This window comes from Nipponia nippon, unplaced genomic scaffold, assembly GCF_047370975.1.
Source record: "Nipponia nippon isolate SJK-2023a ecotype South Korea unplaced genomic scaffold, ASM4737097v1 scaffold_10, whole genome shotgun sequence".
NCBI classification, from domain to species: domain Eukaryota; kingdom Metazoa; phylum Chordata; class Aves; order Pelecaniformes; family Threskiornithidae; genus Nipponia; species Nipponia nippon.
In genome coordinates, this window is record NW_028262291.1 from 25,756,532 (window position 1) to 25,773,623 (window position 17,092).

Sequence of the window (17,092 nt, forward strand, 5' to 3'; positions counted from 1 at the left end):
TTATTCTGCCTTGGAAAAACTGAGTATAACAGCAATTTCTTCTGTTCGATGGTCAAACTGCTTTTGACATTTTTCAAGAGGAAACCTTTATGATAAAAGTGTGAAAGTAACTGATTCCTTCAAGCATTCTCATTCTATTTAATCACTTGCGAAGTAATGCTGCTGCTTCTTTTTATTGGCCTAAATCCTGTTTTTTTGGCGGGTGGGGTTGAGCCTTTAGGCTCTGTGGAAATTTCCTAGCTACAGAAAACATGCCTCCTAATTTAATTTCCACCTGACTTGTAGACTGCATGGAACAGATTGTGCATGGCAAGCCAAAATTGATTATTAAGCACTGGATCTGTGCAGTGTAAAAGTGAACTTTATTCTTTTTACAGGCAAGGTGGTTCTGGGAAGCATATTTTCAATCAATGAAAGCAATTGCTCTTGCTACTCTTCAGATTATCAATGATAGAATTTATCCATATGCTGCCATTTCTTATGAAGAATGGAATGATCCCCCAGCTGTGGTAAGTAAATTCGTTTGATTCACCCATAAAACAAATTGTGGGTTTGTTTTTTTTCTCGTATAAAAGGTATGTGCTATGAAACTTGGTAATAATTCTGTGTATGTGTGTTTGTGTGTGCATGTGTTGTGTTGGTAACTTGCACAGATGAAGCTAATATATTTTATGACAACTGACAAAATAACTAGCAGTTCGGTTTATGTCCTGACAGTGAAATGTGAACTTTTAACTTCTGCTGTTGCACACACTAAATTGCTTGCTTGTTTATATATTTATTTATTTTTCATGCATGCATACAAACTTCTTTATTTCTGTTGAATTTATTGTGAGTTTAGTGCTCTTTGAAGTGAATAACTGCAGTGGAAATAGTAGGTGGAAATATTGATGATCTTAAACAATCTGCAAGGCTTTTTCATGTAATTCTGATGAAATAGCTAATTATTCCTATGCCTACAATTTTCTCCATGTTATTTCTACATAATTTCTCTTATACAGAAACTGATGATCAAAGTTTTGCCATGGTATTTTTTTTCTTAAAAAAAAAAATAAAAAAAAAAGAACCCACCTCTGTTAAGAAGAAACACTGGAGTATTAATTAACCTTCTGCACCAAGCAGCTGGTTGTGATTTTTTACTATATAAAAGCCTGCGGATGATTTTCACTCATAATCAGTTAATTTTCTCTGTGTCAAAATATAAAAAAATAGTTTTGTTTTACTAATAAAATCAAAGTTGTTAACTGTCTCACTTTATGATGGTTTAGAGAGAGTTTCTCTGAAAGCTGGGTAGGAGTGCTCAGGAGCAGAGTGTGGTTTACTTTAAACTCTTCAGGCTGATAGAGTGTGAACAGTTGCTGACAGAGTTAGAAGCTCATTGCTGGGTTTCAGAAAATGATTTTCCATTGCCTAGCCAAAGGCATTAGTAATCTTCTGTGATCATTGCCTAGAGAGCAAACGTGACACTTGTCAATATTTAAGGAAGAAATCAAGCTGCACAAGAAGTACGTACGTACTCCGCAAGAAGGGGATCAGAATATCTTAACGCCTTCGGATTGTGCTAGCAGAACAAGCACCTTGAAACACCTAGTAAAATGAAGAAAATGACTTTATGATTGCTCAGTCTTTAAAGGGGACATGCAAACGTCTTCTCCTGGGTACTCTCCTATACTGGAAACCCATCCATTTCTGGGGAAGCTAATCTTGTTCTGAGTAACAAGCAGGCTCCTTTTTTTTTTCTTTTTTTTTTTTTTTTTAATATATGCTTGGAAAAAAATATTTATATTAGTCATTGAACCTAGAGGTTCTTAAGCAGAAGGTTTATGACCACAGACATGGCAACATACAGAACAGAACTCTGAAACTGTGGAAGAACACGTAACAGCAATGCTGTGCTAGGGCAGTACAAGGAGTAGGCAGGAATATTGTGTCAGTGTGCAGTTGCAAAGAAAAGTTAGAAGGCTGACTGCAATTAGACAGGCTGGAATTTGTCCAGGACGTTGGAGCTAACACCTCGTATCGCGCCGCTCTCATGCCACGAATGGTCAGTTCCTTGGTGGTTTTATGTCTCAGTTGAAAGAATTTGATGTTTATCCTAGTCTATGAAAATTGCTTAATATGTGCATGAATTCATTTCTTGCTTCAATATAAAACAGAAACATCATTAAAAGTTCCTTTATGGGCTGTGTAAGCTCCATATTAGCCAGCAACACAGAGCGCTTGTGACCCTTTCTTAGAGGGTCAGTTAAAGAAAACAGAATTCAGATCAGGAATTGTTCAAGAGCAGTTAAATTTGTAGAACAGCAGTACACAATCCTGTGATATCTTTAACTGGGGATTTTGATAGCTACTCTGAGCATGTATGAGAATTTCCTTCCATGGGGCTCTCTCTTCTTTTTTTTTTTCTTTTTTTAAGCCAGCTAATACTGTTTGGTTTTAACCCTTGCTCTTTCATTTGAAACAAATAACTGGAGCCTTCTCCAATTGATCTTTGATTTTTTGTTTTTTTTTTGTGAATATATTTTATCTCTTTGAGGTGAGAGCATATTACAGTTGCAGTCTATGGGGGAGCATATTTTTCAGGACTCAGCTAATTTCTAACTTCAGACAATTTAGAAGGTGATGATATATACAATATCTGCTAGTAAATTTAGTAAGTCAATAAATTTATTAATAATTATTTTAAAGTGTTTTGTTGGTTTGTTTTGTTGGTTTGTTTTGTTTTGTTTTTAAAATAATTGTGCTAGTCGGAATTCCACAGTTGGTGTCTGCTTGTCAGGGGAATAATGACCCACTTCAGCCTGAGTATGTTTCTCATCTAAGCTGGTGCCTCATGTCCGCTCATAGCACTGTTACTGTAAGCCTGGATGAAACATTATAGTTGGAAAGCAGGTACATATGTACATTTGAGGTAGCAGAAGATGGCAACTGTATCCTCTAACTCTGATACGAAGACAAAATAACTAAGGATGACTTGAATGTGTTCCTCATTTACAAGAAAATTGCCATATTCTTCTCTAAATAAACTCCAAGACCGAAGCATTTAAAGCAAATTATTTCAGGTTGGCCCCAGGGCCAGGATATAGGTAACTGTTAAAATGAAGCACCTGCAAGTTAACATTAATACCACAGTGAAATGTGCAAGTAACTGGGTGTCACAAATTCTGATGTTACTGGCCAGAGCTGTACCTCCAGAACTTGCCATGTGTATTCTGCCTTCAAACTCGGCTGGCTCAGCACCCAGTTCTTCTAGCTCTGCTTGTTGTTCCTTGTGATGATGTGGTCAGTAAGGATTAAATACAGTGCTCTTCTGTACGCTCTTGTTCCCGACACGTGGTTTAGATAGGACTGCGGAGTTGTGGAAAGAGTATGTAGAAGCTGTAGGCAGGTTAACAGAAGGTGCAGAGGTGCAATCACCATTTTAAGGCAAGGGGCTTAATGCAATTAGCCAGCAATTTCTTTAACCAGTACAAGGCTGTTAATAGAGCTCAGATCCCTGTGCTCTGAATAGTGAGATTTTGAAAATGAGAGCATGGATTTGCCTATGGTATATTTATACAGAAAAAGCCAGCTTTAATGGGTTTATGAGCTTGCTTGCTAGGACAAATACACCTTTCTAACAGAAAGAAGAGCTTGCTGTCTGTGCAAATCATCATGCAGAGGAGAATCCTTAGCTAGAGAGAATCCTTGGCCATGGTTGCTTACCTGCCTGTCTCTTTGGCTTAAGGTTTCTTTTTCTTTGTGTGCTTATAGGGGTTAATTTTGCTTAGTATGTCACTAGGAGCCTGAGAAGTAACAGAAAAATAGAGCTCGCTAAGGTGTCCTGGTTGTTAATTGTTTTGCTGCTCAACTCTTGCAACTGCTTCAAGTGTAAAATAAAGCAGTAACAACATTATTTCTACTTTGACAATTAGGGTAGCTCATAACTCTCCACAGTGCACGTTTTAATCTGCATTTTGTTGATCTATTGCAGCCTCATGAGTTTGCATCCAGTTCTAAGATTCATTGTCTAATTTCAGTCTATTTCCTATGATTTCATGTCGTACTGCCTTTTATTATTTTGATTATAGTACAGTAGAATTGAATCTATTCTGAGTTAGCAAACCTTTAACAGATTACAGCCTGTAAGTATGCTAGATAAAATATTTTTAGGAGCCTCAAATATTCAATTAAGTTGGTAACACCTATGAAGAGAAAGCTGCATCTTTCACAAAAGGCTGCCTTAAGTTTGATGTCACGTGCAAAGTAGGACCATCAGGGACTTATGGCTATTTTCTGAAGATGTTCGCTTTGCTTTATTTTGAACTCTGATACTTCAGATTAGGAATTAGGACATATCTGCAAACATAATAATGATTATTCTCTTTTCGGCAAAATTACATTGATGTTTCTATCTGAGGGGATGGCTATTATCTTGGACAGTCAGCATGAAAGTGATATTCACGCATTTAAAATCAGTGAGGCATGCTCATGGCTAGATCTGCATATAGATAAGCTTTATTCCTGTTCCCCAGATATGCCTCAAGTCTCAACACAAAGAAACACCTTGTGTTGAGTCTGTAGTTTCCCTGAACATTTTAAACCACTGTAAGCAGGTACTGTTGCCAAAAGAAGCAGTCCTGCGCTCTTCTGCAGTTGGATGACGATTTCTCTATGTGCTACCTTCTTTTTGAATTTTCTAATTCGCTTATGAATTAACTGAAATAATTTTCCTCATGTAAAACTTACCCAGCAAAAGGAAAAAAAAAAAAGGGGGGTGGGGGGGAGCAAGGGAAGGACAGGGTGGCTGGAAGGCTGCTTTTTTTGGCGTTAGTTTGGCTTATATTGGCTCAAAATATTAGTGAGACTGTTGCCTGAGTATCTTCCCTGCAGTGTGGATGCAGCAGCAGTGCAGGAGGGTGTTTTTTCCAGCAGGAGGGACTATAAGGTACACAGAAGATAAATGCATATGCAGTTAAATCCATTCTTAGTACATTACATTGAGGAAGTGATCCAAGAGTTTTATGTGTTTGTATGGGTTGACTGAAGACTGTTGGCCTTTTCTAAAGAAAAAAAATACATTATAAAGTGGATTATTTTCCTACTCGTCCACTATCCTGTTGAGGAAGTGGAAGACTAGTAGCATATAACATGATAATATGTTATGGAATAGTACTTTCAATAAAAATGCACTGCAAGACTCCTTTTAATGAAGAGGGGCAAATGATGTTTTCGGGGCCTGAGATTCATTCCTGGACCACTTGAGTCCTTTATGTCTCAGTCTTTTGCTGCAAGCATGGGAGTTTAATGCCTTTTGTATTTCTTGGCCCAGCCATTATCCATGAGGCAGGAGCAATCAGTTACGTTCAAGCAAGCCAGAAAATGACTGCTTCTACAGTGTGCATTCTGATGGTTACTGGTTTGGGCTGGATTAGCCCTAGTGACCTGGGTTTGAGATGTGATCTGTTATCTTCAATTGAGTACTTTGTTATGCTCTAATAGAGGTAAATTACTTTCTCACTTGTGCTTCTTTGTAGATGATTCAAATTCTCCTCTTTCTTTGCCTCATACCTTGCTAACATATATGGGTTTCTGAAAAATGAGTAAGATACGGTTTTTCCAGATTTATTTAGTTGCTTTTGTTGAAATTCCTTCAAGCCTGTTTATAATGTAGACCTATAAAACATTAGAGGTTGTTTTTTTTTTTCTGTCAGGGGCTGCTTTTGAGCTTTGACCTTGGATGATACAGACCATAGTTTAGTAATCACTTGAGAATATCACTATGCCGAACAATAAACATACCAGATTTCATTTCTCCCAGTGAGGCAGAAAACAGCACCATCATTTGGTTTAAACTAAAATAGCCAAATTAACTTAGTGCAAAAAAATCCATTCATTTAGCAAAGGCTAAGTAGGATGTTCATTTACAGAACACTTTGTGGGCTTCTGCCAATTACCAGGCAGTTGACGCTTGTTAAACAATGAAACTATTTCTAAGCTCTTTGACTAGTTACAGCCTTCAGCCACCAGGTAATGCCACTGTTATAACTGCACTTCCATCCTAGTACCCTTCCTCATCTTCAAAGCATTAAGCAAATATTAAAATTAGCTTTTTTTTTATTTACCTGTAAATGAGAACAAGCTAGCGCATTTCTAGGCAATGCACATCTGGTATTTTTTCCATTGAACAATATTAGTTTCTGTTCCTGCTGTATTTCCAGCTACCTTGTGTGATGGTTTCAATCAGCTGGGGGAAATCTTGCTTTATTTACCATGTTAGAAGATAGATATTCTTTCTTATACTAAATAGATTTCAATTTATTGATATGTTTTTCCAGTGTTGATATTATGGACAAGTTGAGTATACCACATGTATTCAGCTATAAATATTGATATTCTTCTGTGTGTGAAACATTATTTAACAGTTGGTTATTTAACTTACCTGCCCAGAGATTAGGATTCTTCTCTTACACAGTGACAGATAACATCCAGTTATCCTATGTTGTGTGGCTAGTATCGAGTGTGTAGGTTTATTTCCATGGTAAATCATATCCTTTGAGGCATGAACAACAAATTTTTATTTGGTTGATAGAATCAGAAACTGGATTTCATATATTTCACTTGAGTGACATTTTAGTTCTTAGGACTACACCTAACCATTTAATGCTGTTGGGTTTTATTTTCTCTAAGAGATTTTTGCTTTGTCTTTAGCTTAGAAGTAGACACCTAAACATAGAAGTGAGAGACATTTTTAATCTTAGCAAAGCTGGTTCTGAGATGCATCCAAAGAAACTGTACATTTTTGCAGGCCAAAGGAGAGGGTCTCATCGTTGTTGTTCTTATGTTGTTTGTTGCACTGCCCGGTGCCTCCTGTGGCTTCATAATGGTGCAGCTTTATTTTGTGTAATGAGAGTCATTAACTTTTTTAAAAAAAAAAAAAAAGGGGGACTTTGTTGCTTTGGATTCCACAAGTCATCTTTTCAGTAGTCCCTGTCTTTTCTGGCTTTGGGAGCATGAAAGGTATATTAAGCTCCATTTTCTCAATTCAGATTATGTCATACCCTGTTTTTTTGGGGTCAGGAACTGCTACATTGACTTACAATGGGGGGGGGGGAACCCACAGAGAAACATGAATCCTTTTCCTGTTTCTCTTTCCAATTGTTTGAATATTCTTATTAAGATTATAATGTTACAATATTCTTATTATTCTTATTTTAACAAAAGAACGGCAATAGAATTGATGGAAGGATTCCAAGAAGCATAAGTATTATGGCAACTGTAAATATTAACTCAGTTCTTGATAAATCTCCCCTTCTCACTGCAAATCTATTCCTCTGACACGTTATTGAAATTAAGGAGTTGAAGAGATGAGCCTGAAGCTGAGTTTTTGTATCAAAGAATGTGTTCAGCCAGTAGATTCTGTCAGAAGGGCTCAGACAGCTGATTAGATTTAAGCGGCTAAACAAAAAAAAGATGCCGAATAACTTAGTGTTATAGTTACGTGATGTATTTTGGCAATTAAAATTCATTATTCATGACAGTATCAGATTTCATCACTCAGGAAGGAATAGGTAGAAACTCCTGTGTGTCTTATGGCTAAAGTGTTTTTGAGGAGGGTTTATAATCTTCATCAAAATACGAGATGGCTGGCCACTGCAACTTGGCTTGTGATTCTGCAGAGTGTAAGCACTGTGGTTGTCTCTGGAGAAGCAGAGAGGGTTAATTCCTTTGGTTTTGCCCTATGACCACTTGAGGATGGGAAGCATGATGAAATACTTTCTCAAAGTATTCAATAGAAACTTATCATGAATAATTGGAGCAAAATAGAATAAATCAAGGCGCTTTTTTGGTCTGGTAATTCATAATTGAAACCACATTGAGGTTTGATATTCAGAATAGCCCAGCTGAAAAAGCCTTACGCACAGAGGCAGGGGATATATATCGCTGCTTTGCTTACATGTGTAGGAGAACTGCTTAGCTACTGTTTAAGTTCAACATGCTGTTGTCCTTACTCTGGGCTTATAAAAGTCAGTGAGCTGCTGCTGTTGTTCAAATTGTGTGGTTTCACTAATGTGTTGGTTAAAACAAGCACTGAGTCTAGTTGTTGAAAGTAAAATACGCAGGGAGGAAAGCCCACACTCTCGTTCATGGGAGCAGTGAAATTTTATTCTTCTAAAGTGCTGTTGCTGGGTTTTCCCACTAAATGATAGCTGGGAAGTTCTTGACTCTCTTCTATAATATGTGACATCTTACACAGCCTTGTTTTCCTAGAGACGATTCTGTGATGCAGTTTGTAATGTGTCTGCTGTGTCTTTCTTCAAGTCTCTTTCAATGGTACTCAGTGTACACCCAAAAAAGAAGTTTTGGGGTAGGACCCTGTCTTAGTTATGTCGGGTGTTTTGCCAATACCTTTGAGGCTCTGTAGCATTTATAATGATTGGCCATTTCTCAGTCCAGGTGTGTTCATTGATGTCCTGAAGCTCCCACCTATCTCACTTCTGTATCCTGCTAAGAACGGTCTGTTTAAAACTTCTCTGCTAACTTGAACCTGAAGAGTCCACATCGAGTCCAACCTTAAGCATCCCACATAATGAGAATTCAACTCCCTTGATACTTTTTCCTTAATGTATTAACTTTTCCTAAAATAGAAGTAAGCAGTTTATAATAACCAAAAGGGAGAACAATATTTGATGTATCTGTAGTAAAGGAAGGTGCCTTATTTCTAAGGCATTATTACACATGCACGCTTGTGGAAAGCATGCACAGGACAGCTGCAGCAGTCTGAGTCCTTCCCTGTATACGTACCCATTCCTGAATTCTCCTCTCTCCCCAGCTTCAGGCTAATCCCTAAGTTCTCACTGTCATTCAGGTCCCACTACTTTGGCTTTTCTTTTGAACTGCAAAGAGCTGTCAGACAACTGAGACTGCGAGACTTAAGTGACAAGAGATTACTCTTAGGAAACTGTCATTTGAACTTGATCCTTTTTGCCCATAAAAATGATTCACAGCAAAGAACCTATTAATCTTAGATTAATTATCCCGGCTCCTCAAATGATATTAGCTGGGATGGCAAGAGTGAAGGGTTGTCTTACCCATAGCTGAGTGTCAGCACTTTGTCAAAGAAAGGTGATGGTTGATCAATCCACTGTTGCTGTTTGCTCTTCTCTCTGAGAGTGAAAGTTCCTCTGAATTTCTGTCAAGAATGTTAATAAAGATGGGACTGGAGCAAATGTTCCTTCACCACTTGGTTTCTTGAGCAGTGACTGGAGAACCCATCCCTATGTCGTTATCCATTTCATGCTTTGCTGCCATAATGGAGATTTAATTAGGTTGCTGTTGAATTAATTGCCTGTATGGTTTGCTTTTCCCAAGCAGAAATCTGAAAGACTTCAGCTAATTATGGAGGCTTGAATTTGCCCGATTTCCTGCAGAAAGTGGGGTCAATAGGTCTCAGACTGTAGACACACTCTTCAGGCAGTCAGCAGGGGGTTGGCTTTTAATGGCACTTGGGAGATGCTTAATTGCCTTTTTGAAATGTTTTTCTCAAATGAGAGACTTGGTTCGTCCATCCATTAGTGAGTGTCTACAGGTTTTTCCCTCCCTCCATCATCCTTTAGTAGATGCATGAGCAAAAACACCTCAAAAGTTGCCTTATTTTTCCCAAGTTATAACCAGCAGAGGAGACTTTTCATGCCTTTCTGAAAGTAGTAAAAGTTGGAATTTAAGTCACGTACCTAAAACTTAGGTTTTTAAGAGAAGTCATGGTGATTTTTTAGTCACGTATGCATGTGCTCGCACACGTACATCTGTGGGTTTTTTTTTCTGTAAATACCTAAAATAGTCTTAGGTGACAGAAAAGGAATAATCCTTTTCCAAGGATATTATAGCAAGTAATTTGTTAGGAAGTGCTGTGGCCAGAGAGAAAAGGTTGCTAGATAAACTTCAAGTGGGAGCCATTAATTTAGGTGGCAATACTCACCCGTAAGTAATAAATACGGCATTGTCTGTAGATTACTACTTATTTCTTCTTGTAGGACAGAAATGTAAGATTTTCTTGGCCTCTACTGAGTATGATGTTAAACCTCTGCTTCAAGTATTAATGAAAAGAGGTTTCTGAAAGTTGTTTTAAGAAGCTGCTCAACATTACAAGGGTCATTTGGGTAATAGCAGTCTTGGGGTGGGGGTTGTGTGGAAACGAGTCTGTAAAGCTTTAATGAGATGGATTATGCTCTGGTAACATTTAGATTGTGATTTGCTGTAGGAATTATTGAAGCTGGAGCAAAATCAGAGGGCTGTCCCCATCTGCCACCAGTCGTCTTGTAAAATTAGCAAAAGTATGTATAAAGGCTTTAGTTTTAGAAAATGTAATAATCTGAAAGCAGATTTGTTCCTTCACTTATCAGTTGCTAAAGTTACGGATATATATTTTTCTGAATTACTGAGCATAGTCCTCTGCGATCACAGGTAGCCACAGCCCTTCCCTGAACCGAAGTTCCATATTATGCTGTTACTATTTCTGCATTATCCTATTACTCCTGTTGGGTAAAAACTAGAACTTCATTCTTTCCATTAGGAACCTCACAAACAGTTTATGTTGAATGCTACTTGTAACCAGACTTGATAAAGTATGTGTAGCTGAACACTAGTCCGTCTTTCCAACTATTTCAGGAAGTCTACTAATGGCTATTACTCCTATTGACAGATCCCTGCCTGGAACATACCCTTAGACCATCCTAGGTAAAACAGTGTGCCAGTGCTGTGCTTAACTTTAAGTGTCTCTCTCTCATCTCACATATTTATACCTCCTTCAGTGTTGATGTGTTCATAGAAGGAAATCATATTCACATCGTATTTTTTTTCTCCTTTGCCAAGATGGTCAAAATGTTATGATCTCTTTTAGTAAATAGGCTCTCTATTCTCCTTGTCCTTGAAGTTATTCTAATTAGAGGTGTCTAACCACTAAACGTGAGGAGGGTGATTGTTGGGTGTATAAAGTAATCCAAAGACTAAATAAGGAAACAGAAAATTGCGAAGTTTATTTCCTGCGAATATGAGCTGATAACTCTGAGTCTGTAAAACTTGCTTTCCTCCTGATACAAGCAGGCTTATGGTATGAGTTTAGGTGGAGATTCTCACAGTATTTCTAAACTGCTGGCAGTTACTAACCTCTTATGAGTGTTCATAGTTTTTACAGGCTAGGATTCAAGACTTCCCTGCAAAACAGCATAATTCGGTTTCTGCTTTCCCAACTCCCCTTTTCACCTCGTCCCAAAATGTCTTGTTTTTCCCTTTGCTTCTCTGTCCTACCCCTGCTTGGAACATCAGCTGGAATGGAGAAGTTGAGACTGAAATGCCAGCGCTTTCATTTCTGTCGAATGGTCCCTTCACTGTTTCCTCCCCCACGCTGTCAGCTCCAAAGGAGTTTGGCGCATTCAGTGAGAATTTAGTTGTCTGTCTTGTCTTCTGCCAGCTGAGCTGGCTTCCTTATGCTGGCAGTGTATTGAAGTAAGACCTTTAAAGTCTTAAAAGGGGTGCCCTCATTAAAATTCACGAGGAGTAGATAACTCTCTGAAATTCATGAGATGCAAAGATGAATTTCAGAGAGTTGGTTTTTTTTTTTAAAAATGCAACAGGTGTGTTTTACATGATTGAACAAACACAGTTTTGTGGAAGCTAGTACATTATTCCTCTTAGTGCCTGCTTCTGCCTTTTTTGCTTGGGTACACATTTTATGCCAGGTTTATGTTTTTGCTGCTTTGGTTTTGTTGTTATTAACTCTTTTTCGCTTCTGAAATTGTAGTGCTCATTAAGTTTCTCTTCGTTTATTGAGTCCTGACTATAAATATAAATGTCTTCAAATAGTGATTAGTAAATGAGAATTCAGTCATGCTAGATGGATTGAAAATTCACCTTGGTTTTCCTGCTCCACAAATCTATCTGCCTCTTCCACTTTTTTTACTTAAAAGCCCCTCTTGTTTGCAATGTTACAGCTAAGCAAAAATGAAAATTGAATTAAGAAAGAGATTGGAATAAAGGTTTTGAGAAATCACTGAAGTCCACTGTTGCCAGAACTGGAAAGTCAGCCTGCTGATCTGAGCAAATTCCAAATCTGACAGTTAGGTCCTGGCTGTGGGAATTACTCCCTACTGTAATAATTGCTCCCTACTGTGGTAAGTCACTTCAATCAATTTGTTTTCCTGTTTTCTTGTTTTCTTTCACAGAAATGGAGCAGTGTGAGCAACCCACTCTTCCTTCCACTGATCCCACCTCAGTCCCAAGGTTTCACAGCCATAGTTCTGACCTATGACCGGGTGGAGAGCCTTTTCCGAGTCATCACAGAGGTGTCTAAAGTGCCTAGTCTATCCAAATTGTTAGTTGTCTGGAACAACCAGAATAAGAATCCACCAGAAGGTAAGACCCCATGGTAGGTGTGGTGGAGGAGAGTGAAACTGAGGGTAGCATGCCTACTTGTGCCTGTTACAGAATGGCCTCTCCGCTGTGTCATTAATATGTCTTCGAAAAGTATTTCATGGTTACTTTCAAAATAATAAATTTGGATTCTTTTGTGGCAATATTTTTGAAAGTGACATGAGAAAAGCCAAAGTAGATTAAAAGAAAAAAGGATACCAGTGGTTGTGCTGCTAACTTCTGAATCACAGGTAACAGATGCAATAGTTACAGAAACATTTCTGTCCTTAACTCTTTTGGGGGGAGTGGTAAGGAGAGACCCATCTTTCATTTGTCAATGCTTGGTTTTATTTCTCTGTAGATACTCTCTAATTGCAGTGAATACTACTTCTGCTAGACTACTTTCTAGGGCAAATGTGGTTCAAAGCAGCAAAGTAGTTTGAATGCTTGGAGCTATAAAATAAGTTAATATTTTGACTGATGAAATGAAAATTTGGGATATTTTGGATGTCTAAAAAGAAGTTTCCACACCACCAGAATATCTTGTGAAAATGCTACAGCTTGCCCAGTAAGACAAGACATATGTGCCTTTTTTTAAATGTTTCTAATGCATATGATACTGTATTGCTCTTTATAGTCTTTATGAGTGAGTCTGGTGAAGTCTGCCTGATATTTTAATTTTTTTTTTAAATTCATGGTTATTGTAAAACGAGGGCACATTCACAGACCTTTTCCCAAATGATTTAAATGTGTAGAATTTTGGAAGAAGATTTGGTTTCAAAAGTATATTGACTCCAGTGTGAACTCAGTGCTGTAAATATCTGATTTAATTTGTTTAATTTTCAGTAGCTGAGGTGTGCTTTGCTGACATGGGTATCTGCTGGCCTGGCATGCTGCTGTACTGTATCCCCTTGTGCCAGGACCGCAGCCTCAGGCTGCCCAGTCCTCACAGCTTGCTGCCTACATTTTCAAACCCAAGATCCTAATCCCATGTTTCTCTGTCTCCTTCCATGTAACACCAGTGCACGGGCCGTGACTGCTCTGTTGCCCACCAGCTCCCTTTTTTCCCAGCCCTGGGCTGTCTGCTTCACAAGACCATGCTGCTCTTACTCTTCTTCCAGGTCCTCAGCTGGAAGCATAGGTCCTGACATTGGTGAATTCCTCTATGAAATCACCATGGAGTAAATGGGAGAGGCAGGAGGCATTGCCCCATGTAAAGGAAGGTAGCTAAGCTTAGCCTGCGGTAATCTTCTCCAGTGCCAGACAGCCATTCCAACGCTGCTCATTTTATTTCCATGCTTATTGTTTCCTGGGATGAGCTTCTTCCAAGTTCCAAACACTAATACTAAAATCCTGAGCATTGTTCTGGGCAATTAAAGCCTCCTCTTCTCATTCTTGATTAAATACTGTAGATATAGTAGCTGTAAATGAGTTTGTTTCCCATATGCTGTACATATGAATCTGTCATTCTCATCTGAAAATGTGGTGATTTTGTGGGAGAAAAAATGGTGCCTTCTAGGAATATGTGTTCAAAAAAATGCCAGATTTGATGGTACAGAACCTTGTGGATTCTTCTGTCTTCCGTAGTGAATGAAGCATGTCGTTAGGACTCCTTGCTTTATAATTCTTTTCAGAGGCTTCAGCTGCTGCTGTTTTCCACTCTTCAAAGTTAGCTATTCTGCATCATGGCAAAATACAATGTAAAAATTAATCCCTGACCACTTGTCTCAATTTACCATCTTCCAACAGCTTCTCAGAGCCCAGCTATTGCTACCATTCACTTGGCTCATTTACCATTTTGGCAGCTTGCTCCAGTTTAAAGCAGAATAGCTTTATTGTTTGCTTTAAAAAGTGTTCTGTAATAATACTGTACTAAACACCTCAAGTTTAGTGGTTTATTAAATGTTTTGCAGTCCTTTAGAGTGAGAAGTGTTGCATATAAATTGATGATAACTGGAATTTTTGCAGTAAGAAGCTTTTTTTCTAAAAGCAAAAATGCTTAGTGTTACCTTCAGTTATGTGCGCACTGAATGCAGGTGGATTTAACCCAAATGGATTGTTTCCACATTTCCCTTGAGTGAGTCTGAGATACAGGAGAGTCAAAGCAAATAAATCATTATAGTGATGTTTTTTGTTAAATCATTCTATTAATCTTGCATTTAGAAATTCTTGAAAATTAAAGTGTGTTTAATTTTTTTCTGCCTTGATTACCACTAAGTCATAAACTAGTTAAAAAAAAAATAAAAAAAAAGCCTTTGCCTGTAGAGCTTAAAATTGTGGATTTGAGAGCACAGTTGAAAGCGTAGGCAGTTTTGTCCTTACATTAGCCTAAGAATTGCATTGAAGCAAATAACTGTTTGTTTCTAGTGTCCCTTGTCCCTTTATTGCTCTTATAACCATTGTAATCTCTTGGCTTATGGCTAGAGAGAGGTCAGTTTGATTAAATTAACTTGTTTTATTCCAGATCCATGCAGGGCATTCCACTTGGCTCTTCAGCCAGTCTCTCGTTCAGTCTGTCTATTAGTGATCCTAATCCTTGGACTTCAAAGCTTCTGCTGTTTATAGCCTGTTAAAGCCAGGAATTTTCTGATGGATTAGAGCAAGGAATGAGTTTGAAGTTTGTAATGTGCACCACTGTCACTGATAAAGTCTGGTTTATTACCCCACGGTAGTATCTGCACTTTTATGGCTATTCGCTTTTAATTGGTTATAGTAAAGCTGAGGCACTTAACCTCCTAGAGCATCAAGTGCTGTATTTCCTGGCCCTTTCCATGTAAGGGACACATTTCAGTACAGAAGCAAATCTTGGCTTTTGTTGTTGCCACCCTTTGTGTGTTTGTTTTGTTTTGCATGTATAAGTGGGAGGGCTGGGTGAAGGACATCAAGTTGTCTTCCTTAGTGATTATGTGTGGTAAATTGAGAATTGGATTTAGGTCTCCTGAGATGTAGCTGGCATCGTGCCACACAAATACAACATGTGGCTGCTCCTTTCTTTCCTGTCAAGACCAGAAAAAAATGATAATTGAAAATGACATTGTTATTGAAGCAGTATGTATAGGAAATAGAGGGAATCTGTCCCTAGGATGGAACGTTTTGAAGTACATGCAAATTCTAAAATTAATGTTGGGTTTTGGGTTTTGGTTTTGTTTTTGTTTTGTTTTTTTTTAAATGAATGCTTATGTAGTTGTAATAATGCCTTTATGTAATGAAACCCAGCAAACTCAGGACTTAACAGGAAAACAGAATAAAAATGAAATATTCTATTCTAAATATTACATAAAATCTAAGATGCTGCACCTCTCAACAAATGCAACATTCCATAAGATAAAAATCCTCTTTTGCTTGTCCTCAGCATTTTGTAAAGTTTGAGTGAAAAGGTGTATTTGTTAGCATGACCTGAAAATGAACTAACGGTGATTTTTGCCAGACGAATGACGAGACTGAATTGTGATTGCTCTGCCATTAGTACTGCTGAGCATCCCTCAGTGCAGGTAAGAGGCTGGAGCTGATCTCAGCTGCTGTGCTGTGGAATGGTAACAGGTGTGGGGAGCGTGCAAGGTGTATGGAAAACAAGCTCGAGGCAGATCTAGCCCTGGCGAGGCAGGTGCAGCTCTGATATGACTGACAAATTTTTTGTCCCATTGGCTGGTAGTAAGTAAAGTAAACAGCTAAGAGGGCAACTGATTAAATGATCACCTGACTGGAAAGTTTTCACCCAAATAATGTACAAAAGTATAAAGTTGGAGAAAAAGTAGCTACATGTATATGGGCTAGAAATCTAGCAATTTAAAGACTTTTTTTCCCTTTGTCCTATGAGTTTGCAAGGACCACTCTTGTAACTTAAAATATTTGAGAGCTACTTGTGCAAGTCTGAGCTCATCATTCTGCATTTCCTTTAGAATCGGTGAAAAGAACCAAGCACCTCCATCTATCCTGCATTAAGTGTTTATTTCAGGGTGAATCATCCCTTCAGAAGTACCCTTTTTTCCTCCACTGAGTATGAAGGAAACACAAGGTGACTAATACAAGCGTAAATGACTGATCTTTAGTCATCTAACTGTCTGCTCTGAGTTCCTACTTGTTTTGCCATACTGGTACCTGAACACAGCGAAGGACGCATAGGCTATCTCACAGGGTTCTTGAGAAAACAAAAATTAATGAGCACTAAAAAAACCCAACGTTTCAATTATTTTTCTTGGGCAGGTAGTTCTTATAGCTGGGGCACTGACCAGACACAACTCCTGCCTGCTGAATGGGAGCAACTCATTTCTTACTGTGCTGCAGTTTCCTTGTCTATAAGATTAATACAACAATATTGTCTTAGATAAAATGCTTTGAGACCTATAGTTTAAAACTGCTATGTAAGTAGCATTATTCATAGCATTATTATTAGGTAGATGCCAAGATTTCTAATTAGAAAGTTAATGTCTACTTTGAAATCAAAGTAAAATATAAATATATTAAAATATAAATAATAAAGGAAACTGCTTTTTACAGGTTTAATTTAATCTGAGTACCCTCAAAACACTTACAAATATGTATGTATCCTGGCTATATAACCAGTAGATTAACTGGTTATTCCCATTTTACAGCTTTAGAAACCGGGGTGCATAGAGGTGAAGTCTTCATCATAGGAACACTGTGCTTTGGGTGAGACTGGAAACCAAGGGTCTAATCTTTTGGTTTTGAATTCAAAACATGAACA

The 17,092-nt window shown here is 38.1% G+C and overlaps 1 protein-coding gene across 3 annotated transcripts in view; it reads left to right on the forward strand.

The window, feature by feature from the left end:
* Positions 1-17,092, forward strand: part of EXT2 (exostosin glycosyltransferase 2) — a 79,642-nt gene that overhangs the window by 37,751 nt on the left and 24,799 nt on the right. For all 3 annotated transcript variants that reach the window (XR_015701900.1, XM_087746014.1, XM_087746015.1), the window contains exons 8-9: positions 378-509; positions 12,201-12,390. Coding sequence is in view for 2 of the 3 variants with exons in the window: in XM_087746014.1 (XP_087602140.1) it covers positions 378-509; positions 12,201-12,390 (322 nt within the window). In the remaining variant the exon portion in view is untranslated. The remainder of the gene's footprint in view (positions 1-377; positions 510-12,200; positions 12,391-17,092) is intronic.